Source organism: Heterocephalus glaber, unplaced genomic scaffold (assembly GCF_053883595.1).
Source record: "Heterocephalus glaber isolate CG9 unplaced genomic scaffold, H.glaber_assembly_v1.0 deba00001472, whole genome shotgun sequence".
In the NCBI taxonomy this organism is placed as follows: domain Eukaryota; kingdom Metazoa; phylum Chordata; class Mammalia; order Rodentia; family Bathyergidae; genus Heterocephalus; species Heterocephalus glaber.
This window is the reverse complement of record NW_028258315.1, coordinates 7,509,895-7,523,174: the sequence shown is the minus strand read 5'-3', so window position 1 is coordinate 7,523,174 and position 13,280 is coordinate 7,509,895. Positions and strand designations below refer to the sequence as shown.

The 13,280-nt window shown below is 46.5% G+C and overlaps 1 protein-coding gene across 2 annotated transcripts in view; it reads right to left on the bottom strand.

The window, feature by feature from the left end:
* The window catches only part of Dsp (desmoplakin), a 47,366-nt gene extending 35,817 nt beyond the window's left edge, over positions 1-11,549 (bottom strand). For both annotated transcript variants that reach the window (XM_004847722.3, XM_004847724.3), the window contains exon 1: positions 11,079-11,549. In XM_004847722.3, the coding sequence (XP_004847779.2) occupies positions 11,079-11,260 (182 nt within the window). In that variant the 5' untranslated portion in view covers positions 11,261-11,549. The remainder of the gene's footprint in view (positions 1-11,078) is intronic.
* Between the last annotated feature and the right edge of the window lie 1,731 nt (positions 11,550-13,280).

Genomic DNA, 13,280 nt, shown 5'->3' with positions numbered 1-13,280 from the left:
GGTGCTGCCTGCCTGTTGTCCCAGCACCCTGGGAGGCTGAGACAGGAGGGGGGCCGGCCACAAATCCAAGCCAATCCTGAATAACTTAGTGAGACTGTCTCAAAAAATGTTAAGGGGGGGGGGTGTGCTGGGGATGTGGGGATGTAGCCCAGTGTGCAGGCCCTGGGTTCAGCCCCCAGTATCCAGTCCTCAAAACAACAGCCCTCAAAACTGTATCCAAAGTACGCACGCAGCTTTTAAATGAATTTGTGAGACAAAATTCGCTTGACAAGGTATCAACTCGCCCACTTCAATACTTGACTACTAGAGTAGTTAAAGACACTTAGAAAGGAGCTGCGTCCAGGGAACTAGGAGGTGAGCTGATTAAATGCCGGATTGAGGGCCGGGGATTCAGCTCAGTGGTTTCACCACCCGTTACGCAAGCGCAAGGACTCAAGTTCAATCTCCGCCGGTACCCAAAAAAAAAAGCCGGATTAAGAGATGGGTGGGTTTTCTCCATTTCAATTCCCTCCTAGTTTCCAACACATTCCTACCTCCAGACATGCGCTGGCATCTCTAAAAAAATAAACACTTCATGTCTCGGCCTTGCCCACGAGAGGCCAGTAATTCCACATGCTGCTAACCATACCAAAACAATTCCTCCTGCCAGACAAAAGGACTTGTGGATGTTCACCACAGGCCCTCCACAGGACTCAAACCCATGTGTGTTTTGCTTGGCATTTTAGTAAAGAAATTAACAACTGCATGGGAAAGACAAGGCACAGAAATTTTTTTTTTTTTTTTGAGACAGGGTCTCACTATGTATCTCAGGCTGCTCTTGAGCTCACTATGTAGCCTAGGCTGTGGCAATCCTCCTGCCTCAGCCTCCCGAGTGCTAGGATTACAGGCATACACCACCATACCTAGCCTGGCCAAATTTCTTTAAGGGTCAAAAAAAATGTGGGGCCAGGGATTTAGCTCAGTGGCACCATGCCTGCCTCGCAAGTGCAAGGTCCTGAGATGAAGCTCCGGTACTGCAAAAAAAAAACCCTTATCCAAGGGCATACATTTCAGGCCCCTATGGATGGCTGAAACCTCACTAATGCTAAACCCTTAGTAGACTACATTTGTTCCCATTCACACATACAACAACAAAGTTATATTAAATTTATAAATTAGGCACAATAAGACATTAACAACACTAATAGGACGATTCTAACATTATACTATAATAAAGGGTATGTAGAACCCATGTTTTTTCTGGAATTTTCCATATAATATTTTTGGGCAGAACTGGGGCAGGTAACTCAAACCACAGAAAGTAAACTCACGAATGAGAGCCAACTATTGTGCGAAAGTTTTCAAGATTGCTTCCTGTCCCTAAGCGAAGCCTACTTATCCTATCTTTCATAAGAATCCTGCTTCAGCTTGAGAGGTGGCCAAGAAGCCCTTGGGAAACACAGCTGGGGAGAAAGGGAAATGGGCTCTGCCCACCACAAAAGGCACTGGGCCGGTGAGGTCTCCCGGTGGCTGGGGAACGAGAACCCACCAGGACTGATCGGTGGGCTCAGCTCAGCCCAGTGAAGAGCCACACAGAACCGCTGTGCCTTCATCAAGGAGTAAGTGCAGGCAGAAAGCGGGTTAGACCCCTCATCTCCCTCCAAAGCAGCGCTGCATCTTTCTGCCTGAGCCAGGGGACATCTGCATTTTTAAAAAGTTGTGTATAATTCAAAATTTTGTAAGTCAGATCATGTTTTTATTAAACACGTAAGTTTAGATTGCTTTCATCTCACATTTTCTAGGCTTCAGTTTTGTCACCTACTGGGCTAGATGACATCAAAGATTCTTTTAGCTCGCTCATTCTGTAACTCTCTTTTAGGAAACCACCAAACTCATTCTTGTGGAAAATAATGTAGAACCCCATTCTGATTAAAGTAACCAGGGTTGCTCTTGAATTCATACAGTGTACTTTGGGAAAACACAAAATTCCATCAAGTATGAAGACATAATTTTTAGGGCCGGGGATTTAGCTCAGTGGCACTACACCTGCCTCGAGAGTGCAAGATCCTGAGTTCGATCCCCAGTACCAAAAAAAAAAAAAAGACATAATTTTTAAATAAATTTATTTATTTACCAAGAGTATATGGGTTTTTAAAAACCCTAGCTGCAAAGAAATGTCCAATACTGCTACATATGTGTGTTAGAGATGGGGAAATTTTAAACCATGTTAGGAATTGAACTAAGGTGATTCACGGTTCCATTTTTAAATTGCATTTCAGTGGCACAGAAGATGAAAGATATCATATTCTTCTAATTAAAAAAATAAGTAAGAAAATTCATTTGGGTCCAACCAACAAAAGAGTATTTTCTTCCAAACTAAAATGCCTGTCCGTGAAAAAGTAACATTCGTCCTTACAAATTTTTGACTCTTCCGAAATTGTTTTATCTTCAGACTCACAAAGACAAATGATTCATACTACAAAGAACCTGCCAGCACAAACATTTTTTTAAGTTCATTCTGAACTTGTTCAAACAAGTAATGGTTGTTAGCGTTTATATAAAGGTCCTTTCATCAGCAGCTAAAAGGAAAACATGTTCTGGATTTTAATCCAAATGGATTCCATGAATATGTGGGCATTACAGAACTATGTTTTATTTTACTATGTTGAAATAGCATTCTTTCCTCTTCTTAAAAAAATGTGACTAGGCAAAGTGTTGCACGCTTGTAAGCCCAGTATTACAGCAGGCCAAGGCAAGAGGGTTACAAATTCAAACCCAACCTGGGAAATTTAGCGACTTAGCAAGACCCCATTTCAAAATAAAACATAAAAAGATCTGGGGATGTAGCTCAAAGCAAAAGCCCTGGGGTTCAATTCCCAGCAGTGCCAGGGGGGGTAAAAAGGACTCTAAAATTAGCTGTCTTAAGGCATTAGTTTAACATTTGTTACCAAAATATTATAGAAAAGTTTTAAAGAGAAGTATGCAATATAACAAGGTACAAATGGGGCCGGGTATTTAGCTCAGTGGTTTCGCCGCCTGCTGTGCAAGCACAAGGACCCAAGTTTGATTCCTGGTACCAAAAAAAAAAAGGTACAAATGGTTTTTTTAACAAGGTACAAATGTTTTTAAATAATGATAATTTTGCATTCTTTTTTTTTTTTTGGTACCAGGGATCAAACTTGAGACCTTGCGCCTGGGAGGCAGGCGGCGGAACCACTGAGTTAAATCCCCGGCTGCTTATGATAATTTTTACTACTCATTAGACACCCATGCCATCTAACTATATTTCTTTTTTTTCTTTCCCTGGGCACTGAACCCAGGGACTCCCATGTGCTAGGTAAATACTCTACCACTGAGCTTCATTCACCCCCAGCTCCTACTTAGATTTCCTCTCTCACTGGATTCCTTCTTCTCTTCCTTCTCCCTCTTTCCATCTCTCGCCCTCTCCTCCTCTTTCTCTTCTCATTCTTTCTGTTTTTCACTCATCAGAGTCTGGTGTGTTTGTCTGAAACAGAGCCTCACATGTCTTTGTAGTAAGGACCATAGAATATTGGCCTAGGAAAACCTCAGTAAACGTCTTGGAAATTATAATTATTTAATACATTAATATGGATCTTTAGGCCTATTTGCTTAGCTCTTTATAATTATCAAAGCATTTTTCACATATGCTTCATTGTTTGAGTTTCTTTCTTTTTTGTTGTTGATGTTGTTTTGGGTTTTTGTGATGTAGTTCAGGCTGGCCTTGAACTTGTGGTGATCCTCCTGCCTCAGCTTCCTGGACACTGGCAATACAGGCTTGTGCCTCCATGCCTGGCTTGAGTTGCTTTAAAAGGTCTCAAATAAGAAGAAACAAATACAGTTTTCCTTCTTTATTTAAGATGACACCTCACCTCCAAGACTCATTAACCCCAGCCATCAGCTGAAATGTCATGTATCTGTCTGCAGGAGCTACAGACCCGACTGGAAGCCTGCCTGCTACACCTCCGTCCACTTCTGCACAATTATCTACACACCTGACTACCCCAGGCTGGAGAGCAAAATCCCACACTTAGTCACCTGCCACTCCTACGTTCACTTAACAACAAAGGGTTTTCCACAAAGAAGGTATCTAATGTACACTAGAAGAAAAGCAAAAGCAAACACATTCATTTGAAGACATGACTGCTCACCACCTGATTTCAAAAGCTCAACAGAAAGACAATCTAGTCCCACCTTCGGATTTCTACCCCACAGTAGCAAAAGAAAAGTCTTTGCCTCTAAACATTTAAGTAAAAGTGTCTCCTCTAACCCCTTCTTCTGTCTTCACCTAGGACCTGTGGAGGTAGCACTCTCGTGAAAGTTTTAATTCCAGCCAGGAGGTGTGTGGCACACATCTGTAATCCCAATACCTTAGGATGCTGAGGCAGGAGGATCTCATGTTTGAGCCCACCCCGGGCAACTTAGCAACTTAGTGAGACCGTGTTTTAAAATTTTAAAAAATTAAAGGGCTAGGGATTTAGCTCAGTGGTTCTGCCGCCTGCCTCGAAAGCATAAGGTCCCGAGTTTAATCCCTGGTACCAAAAAAAAAAAATTAAAAACAAAAACAAGACATCTTAGGAATGTAGCTCAGCGTGAAGGTCCTGGGTCAATCCCCAGTGCCACCTCCACCAAAAAAAAAAAGTTCCATTTCTTTTGTGAGTGTTTCTGCTTCTACACGGTGTGGCTGGTGGGCTGCACTGAGGGGACAGACTGATCACTCATCATTAACTTCATCAAACCTTGGGGGCCAGGGCCGGGTGAAGCCAACTCTAGCTCAGCCACCTCCAGCAGGGAAGCTAGGACTCTGAGCAGAGTGACAGGCACTGGTCACATCTGTGACAGCTGGAGGGAGCCGAGAGGAGGCGCTGATGTCCCCAGGCACTGCAGCAGCAACTCTCAGACCTTCACAGTGGCTTCCGACCTAGAAGGCTGCAGTTAGGACCTGGTCCTCACACTGGCTTTCTTTCTGTGGTTTTTCTGCCCCAGTCTACAACGGTGTGGGAAACTGGGGACATTCTGATGCTTCAATGTAGGAGAGAAGACAAAGAAAAAGGGACTGTGTATTGAGAGGCATTTTCAGTTTTTAAGGTTACCCATAAGACACCAAAGAAACTGCTGGAGACAATTCAATGAGAAAGATGCCTTTTAACAGCATGCAAGAGATTTACTGAAGGGACAAGAAAATTCAGAGAAAGACAACTTCCTTTTGTGAACTGGGGATGTCACAAGAATATTTGTTTTTTACCAACACAATGCCAAAATAGGGATTTCTATTTTAAATTATTTCCAAATGCAATATTTTACACTCATTTTACAGAACCCTGAAAAAATTCTTGACAAGTTATCTGATGACTCATTAAAAAGGCAGCTCCAGGCTGGGAATGTAGCTCAGTGGTGAAGGGCCTGCCTGGCAAGCCCAAGGTCCTGAGATCGGTCCCTGGTACCACAAAAAAAAAAAAAAGAAAAAAAAAAAAAGCAGCTCCTCCGTGTGCAGTGAATGGATACAACTTATTCTGCTGGTTGGTAGCACTTTAAAAAGGCTCTTAATTAATGAAGAAAGTAAAACCACAAATATTTACCAAAACTTCATGCCCCTATATTAGTAACGAATTGGTTGCGCTGGCTTGAGCAAGTCAGATATTTGGAAGGAATCTTGGTGTAATTTAAATATTTGAAAACTACCATTCAATGCAACTGCCTGTTTGTTCTAGGAAGATGTTTTAACACCAGCACCTGCTGAGTTGCTTTCTTTTGTAGAAATATTTGTTTTTAATCCCAAGTTGTATAAAAGTTGTACAGCATCTTAGTTTACTGGATAAATTTAAAACACAGTTTTGAAGAGGGCTAATGTGCTAAGTTAAACTATGCTTTCAAGGCCAGGGATTTAGCTTAGTGGTGCCGCTGCCTGCCTCGAAAGCCCAAGGTTCTGAGTTCGTTCCCCGGTACAAAAACAAAACAAAACAAATCTATGCCTTCAATAATATAGAAAATAAAAACTATATAAGTAAACTCTATTGAGCTAGCAAAAAAAAAAAAAAAAAACACTAACTCCTTTTCTGTTTGTTTTTATCCCAGGTGCCAGATAAAACAAGGGATGTTATGCTGATGTGCCAAGAATTTTATATCCCACCAAAATCTTTGATCTGTTTGCTAGGGCTTCTCACTAAAAAGTCCCCATTTTCTTGAAATGTCTGTGAGGTTTTGAAGGATGTGGACCCTTCCAGCCCACCATGCCAGAGTACTTTATTGGCCAGGGGTCGCTTCCTACAGGATGTTGTTTCAAATGAATGGCTCCTGGTCTGGGTTTGGGGGCTGTAGGATTGTGGGTTCAACATCAGAACTGTATCTGACTGTTTTAGGAGTCAAGACCACTAGGACGAGGCCAGCCAGAAGAAGAAAGAAATGCAAGAGGAAGAGCAGAACTGAGTGCTGAAGTGCTAGAACCTTCTGGAGCCTTCTGGAACCTGGAAAGACTGGTTAGCTGAGAGTCACACTCACACCCTCCTTTGCTCCACCCGAAAAAGTCAGCATTGCAACATCTAGGGAATCAGCAGATTTTTTTTCCTTCCCCAAATAGTTTCATCCCCTAAAGAACAATGAATTGTGCCTATATTTGGAGAAAAAAAATTAACTACTGTTCAAAGCTGTTTTGTCCCATTAAATAACAATGAAGACAGGTTAATACACAATCAACAATCACCTCCTTAATTCAGAAATTTATGGGTGTCGTTTTGTTCCTACGAAGACAGTAGGCCCACAAGAGGATCAGTCATAGAATACAACAGTTTTGAAATAAATATTTCACAGGAGTGCAGAGTGGGGGCTGTCACAGATCAAAAAAAAGTTAAAAATCCCACAAGCAAGAGAAGAGTTTACAAGTGAAAAAAAGAATTTTAACATCTGCTTGCTTTTCTCTTGGGGCATGGGGTATCCTAGGTCCAAACCCAGTTTAACCACTTCCTAGCTGTGCGACCATGAGCCTTGCCCATCTGTAAACTGGGAAGTTTGTTTTGAGACCGGAGATAACACACATAATATAACTGGACCACCAGAGACGTCTGCCAGGTAATGGTAACTATTATTAACTGTGGGTCTGAGTTTTTATACAATACACAATTTATCCAGATTTAATAACCACGGCTCCCCTCTGACCGGCCAAAGGCCCTCTATGGCTTTCCCAAGGTCCTTGCTCCTTTCTCCTTTCTGCTTCCGGCTCAAAGAGGAGACTGTTCCTCAGACCCTGGATTTTCTCACCCTCTTCTATGCCCACCCATCTTCACCAGCGGAAATACTCCAAGGTCTAATTCAACACCACTTCCTGTACAAACTCTCACCAGGCCTTCACTATCTTGTCTACACCGGTGGCCCAGGACCTTTCTTTCCCCTAGGGTGGTGCTCAGGAGGCTCAAGCCTGGGGCCTTGCACTTGCCAGGCAAGAGCTCTTTGGCTGGGCTACACCCCAGCCCTACCTTTCCTTATTACAGCACGGGACCCACACTTCTCTCAGATCTCGGTATTTTCACCCTGCCTTTCCTTGGCACCTTGCACATGCATAGGAAATACTTGCTGGGTAAATGAAAAATTGGAGAGGGGGACACTGTCCTTACGGAACTGCGGCCCTGTCTGGTCTGCAAGTCAACCGCGAAGGCACGGAGAGGACCCTCGGGTTCTCAGGCCAGGCAGGCGTGGGAGGGCGCTGGCAACGTCGGGGAAGCCTGGGGTTTCTTCCCTGCCGTGGACAAGTGGGCTTTCTGTGGGCTGGACCTTCCTGCTCTAAAATTCAGTGCAATGTCTGTCTGTCCTGCGCATGGCAGGTTTTTTGGTTTTAGTTTAGCTTAGATACTGAGCATGAACCCAGGGGGTCCCTAGCATGCTAGGAAAGAGCTCTACCTATTTTGGTGTGGGAAATCACGACAGGTAGAGAAAAGTAAGCTTCATCGTTCTAACCACACATTTCTAAAGGTTAATGACCATGTTCTGCTTTTAATCCTCCTACAAAATCTACACTTTGCTCAAAGAGCTAACTGGGGCTTTGGTTACTTTGGTGACAAATTTCAGTACAGATTAGCAATTTGTTTCATTCAATTCCATAAATAAAACTAGAGAAATTCTGTTTTAATTGAAAACTATTAATATGATGTCTCACACAAGAAAAACTCAAAGTGTACATCTTCAAAACTATGCCTTTTGGGTCAGGGATTTAGCTCAGTGGTGCTGCGCCTGCCTCGCAAGCACAAGGTCCTGAGTTCAATCCCTGGTACCAAAAAAAAAATGTATACCTTTTATATTATCAAATGCGTAACAGTTACTGAACATTAAAAAATAAAATTAAATAGAACAGAAGAACTGACATAAAGTAGTTGTAGATTCCATCCAGCTTAAAATAAGGACTTACACGACCGGCAGTATAAGTGAGCTCTAACGCCCTCCTAGAAATGGATAAGCGTTAGCAGTGGGGAGATCAGAGAGGAGATGTTTTAAAGTCATTTTAATAGGGAAAATTCAAATTCGTTTCCATAAGGAATGACTAAGAACACTCATTTCAAAAATAACCAGTCTCGGGCCAGGGATTTAGCTGTGTTTTCGCCGCCTGCTGCGCAAGCGCAAGGACCGAGTTCGATCCCCGGTACCAAAAAAACCAAAAAACCAAAAAACACCAGTCCCATTCTTCCAATAAAGTAGCAGTGTTTGAATAAAACTTTAAATCCAACCAATAGTTTTTATGATGGCTTTTTTTGGTTCCCGGGGGGGAAAAATGGGGGGGGGGCCTTTTGGCGACAGAAGTGCTTATTAAATCCTTCATCATTCATTAGGCAGAGGCAGAGCGGCCTCCCACTTCTTTAGTGCACGCCTCGGGCAAACTGATCCCAGCGGCAAACCATCGCACCGGAAAAACAGGTAGGGACGCTCGCTCCGGCTCGGCAGCCAGTCGCCAGGAGTTTCGGAAAGTGCAGCAGTCAGCACTTAGCGGCGATTTTGCACTCAACAGCACCGAGCCAGGTGGGGACGACTCGGGGAAACTCCCACCGGCCGGGCAGAAAGAATGCGCGTCCGAGCTCGGCGACCCGAGCGAGGAAGCCTCCTCCCGCCTCGGTGAGGTCATTTTCTCTTCCCGGGCGGGATGTACAACTTGACAGGTTTATCAACAGACTTTTAGCTGGAAAAACAGAACACGGAGGCAACACACGGAGGCCCCCCCCCAGTCGAATGCGTGAGTGAGGAATACTAATAAAATGCAGATCTTTATGCATTCATTAACCTGTAAGTGAATTAACTAAAATTCTACCTCTCTACAAAATATACAGGAAGCCAAAGGAGTAAAATACTCCATGAAGAGGTTTGAATCAATTTTTTTTGTTGATGTTATTTTTTCTTTTCTGTATTTTCCTTGGTACTGGGGATCGAACTCTACCTTGTGCTTTCGAAAAAGGCGGCGGAACCACTGAGCTAAATCCCCGGCCCTGAGTCAATTTTACAGGTAAAGAGAGAGCTGCGGTGTAGCTCAGTGGTACAGCACTTCCCTAGCAACTGCGGGGCCCTGGGTTTGATCCTTCACACCGCAAAAATAGTAATAGTAATAATAAATCCAGGCTAACGGAAACATTAAATACTACTGCTAATAAATACTTGGTCCTTAAAACGTCGAAAGTAAAAGTACTAAACAATCCTTACATATTCTAACTTGGATTTAAACAGTGTGTGATCCACGAATTTCAAGGAATGTGCTCCCCAAACCCGGGAAGATTGCGACAGAAAAATAAGTTTTCGATGTAAATGCTGGTAAGATTTTAAAATAAACTTAAAAGCCCAAGTTTGTTTTTTGTTTGTTTGTTGTTATTGGTTTTTGGTTTTTTCCTATGGCTTGGCGCATTTACGGAAATTCCGGAACATTTTGTTCAGAAAACAAATAGCACCAAGATTAAAAACAATTCTTTGCAAACTCAAAAAGAAAATAAATCACTTGATCTTAGCCAAAAGGTTGAGAAGCGATGAAAAAGGGAGAGAGGGAGAGAGGGAGAGAGAGAGGGAGGGAGAGAGACTATGAGATCAGGACGCTCCGGAAATAAACTAAGCAGAAAACAGGTCGCAACTCGAAGAGCTCGCCTTCAAAACTGCTTGCAAAACAAAACCGGGCCGGAGCTTGTTCAGGTGGCTCCTCCCAGCCTAAGGGCACAACGCTGGGTCAATAAAGTACCAGCGCTGGGGCCTCTATCCCAAAAGCCCAGGGGAAATGGGGGAGGGGAGCTCTCACGGGTCACGTGGACACCCAGAGTCCGGCTCCGGGACTTGATCGAAACGTTTTTCACCTTCCTCCGCCACCCCACGGCCCCGTCGGCCCATTTCCGCGGTGACGCGCAGGAGGAGACCCTGCCCTCTCCTGGGCACCGCGGGCAAGGCGCCGCCCCCACCCCCGGGCGCCCTCCGTCCTCAGCCCCCCGCCCACCCGCGCAGATCGGCCTGGGGACCCCGGCCAGGCCCGGGTGCGTTCCTCCGCGCTGGCTTGACGGGGACGCGAAGGGCCCGGGCGCGGAGCCACAGGTGCGCTCGCGGCCCCCGGCGATGGCGCAGCCAACTGGAGGGGACAGGCGGGTCCCGCCGAGCCGGATCCCAGCGCCCGCCCCTGCAGAGGAGCCGAACCGAGGGGGCCTAAGGGGAACGCACCTGGGGATCCTCGGGACTCCAACGCCCTCGGGTGGCCCCGCCGTTGTGGTCTTCGGGTGATCAAGAATTTGGGGTGAGCCAAAAGAGCCCCAGCCCCACGCGGCCCCCAACTCCTGCAGTTTTACTCAGGCTGCAGTTGCAAAGTTGGGCTGCGGGGTGGCCGCCCCGCGTCGCCTGCTCCCACCTGCCGGCCGGGACAAAGGCGACAGCCCGGCCACGCCGGGCTTCGCGGAGCGAGGGTCCCGCGGCCCCGCAGCTGCGGAGGGGACAGCGGCGGGACAGGGCCCGGGGCTGGAAGGCGCCACCGCTGCCCCGCGCACGGCCCACCGCCGGGCGCTGGGGACCTAGGGTCGACGCTTCCCGCCTCCCGGACCCGGGCTTCCTGCGGGGAGAGGTGCGCGGCACGCCCCGGTACCCACCCGTAGCCGTCCGAGTTCTGGTCGTTGACCACGCAGCGCCGCGAGTAGTAGGTCCGGCTGGTGCCCCCGCCGCCGCCCGAGGTCGTCTCGAAGCGCATGTCGCGCAGGTCGGGGCCGGACTCGGCGCGCGTCATGCGGCCCAGCGTGTTGAGGCGCGGGTGGGAGCCTCCGTTGCAGCTCATGTCGGCGGCCTGAGAGCGCTCAGCGCCGAGGCATAAGCGACGAGGCGGAGGACGCGGACGGCGACGGGCCGGGGCCGGGGCGGAGCACAAGGGGGAGCTGCGGCTCGGAGGGCGGCGAGCGCGCACAGCGGCCTGGCCGCCTCTGGGTGTTGGTGTTGGTCGGCGGGGGCGCGAGTCTCCTCCCCGCTGGCACCCGGCGCCGAGGCCACACCTGGCCGGCTTCTTCCCAGGGCGGGGTGCGGCCCCGCGGGTGTCACCGACGCGCCCGGCCGCCCCTCCCCGCCTTCGCCCCCCGGCCGGCGACTCCGCCCTGCGCCACCGCGACTGCAGGACGGGGGCGGGGACGCGCTGGGCCGCTCGGGCCGGAGTTCAGGGGCTTGCTGGGCCCCCAGGAAGAAAATAAACCGGAACGCAAGGGCCACTACATTGAACAATTACTAACATTTCCTTTTGCTCATTCTTGGAAACACTGCCAACTAAGCTTTGGGCAAAATCACAGCTGAAGAGAGAATGTTTCGAATAAGGATGGGGTCTTGCTTAGGGACTTTTCGGGGTTTTTTCCTTTTTAAAAAATTTTGGTAATCCAGGAAATTGTTCCAGAAATCCAACTTCTGACACGTAAAAACTATTTTTACAGAGAGCCACCACTTTGTGGAAAAGTCTTCACCAGAAATAATTTCTTCAGCAGGAAAATAAAGATGAAAATACGAGAGCTGTTTTGGTTGGATAACATAAAAATATAAGTTGCACAATTTATTTATTTAGTTGCCGTTTGGGGGAGGGAACTGACAGCCGCACACCTGCTAAGCAAGGGCACGCCCACCGAACCACCTCGAAGCCCTGTATTTCCGCTTTTTTTTTTTTTTTTTTGGTAGCAGGGATCAAACTCTGGACCTTGCGGTTGTGAGGCAGGCCGCAGAACCACTCAGCTAAACCCCCGGCCCTAAACTGCTCTTTAATAAACGTCACTTCCAGATCTTTACGTGAAATATTTCTCACTTTACGAAACAATGCCAGTTATCTTACTTTACAATGTATTTCTGAAATGTTTATGAACTGAAAAGAAAGAAACCGAAATACAAATATCAAATTATATTTGCCTATTCCAGAGGGAGCAGGAGAGTTTTCTACCTTTGCCGTATTTGCCTCAACCTTTTATGCACAACCTTTGACAAAATGTCTTGCTCTTTTTTCCCTTAGTAAAGCCAGAGCCGACCGGCTTAAATACAAGGGGTCAAAAAGATGAGATAAAAGTTTACCACTGTTAGCACCTGCAATAATGTCCCTCACTGCCTCTGTTTCCTCTTATTTTTAATAAGGCTAAGCCATCAAGCCATTGTTCAAATACTTATACAACACTAATGTAGAAACACAAGACAGTGTTTCTTCTTAAACAATCCAGAAGTCAGCTTCAGCACAAACAGCCTGTAATGTCCAGTGGTTGTGGGGAAAAATGCTGCTTCAGGGTGTTAGTAAAAAATGCACAAAATCAGTTTTCCCTCTTTACACCTCATTTATGCAGCAAATGATTATAATCTATGATATAGAAGGTTCAATACCAAACTTAGCAAATGACAAAGATGAGTAAGGTACAGCCATGGTCCTTAAAAATGTTACAGTAAAACTTTGATGTAAACAATTAAGGGGTTCCCTTTTCCCAATAATGTGTAATACAAAGGTCAGGGAGGCCAGATATGGTGGTGCACATGAGTATTCCCAGCAACTCCTGAGCCTGGGGCCAGGCAGGCCAAGTTGGAGGCCAGCCTGGGCGATTCAGCTGAAAAGTCTGGGGATATAACTCAGGATAGAGTGCTTGCCTAGTCTGCAGGAGGCCCTGGGTTTGATCTCCAGTACCACGAAGAAGAAAAAAGGTGACATGGACTTGCATACATTTGTGAACCCTTCCCAGAGATGAAGAAACTCCCTCTCAGCCAAGACAGCTGGCGCAGGATAGTCAAAAACCAGGCTCTGGGCCCCACACAGACCCATGCTCCACCCAGACTCAGAGCTGTTTGGTCTG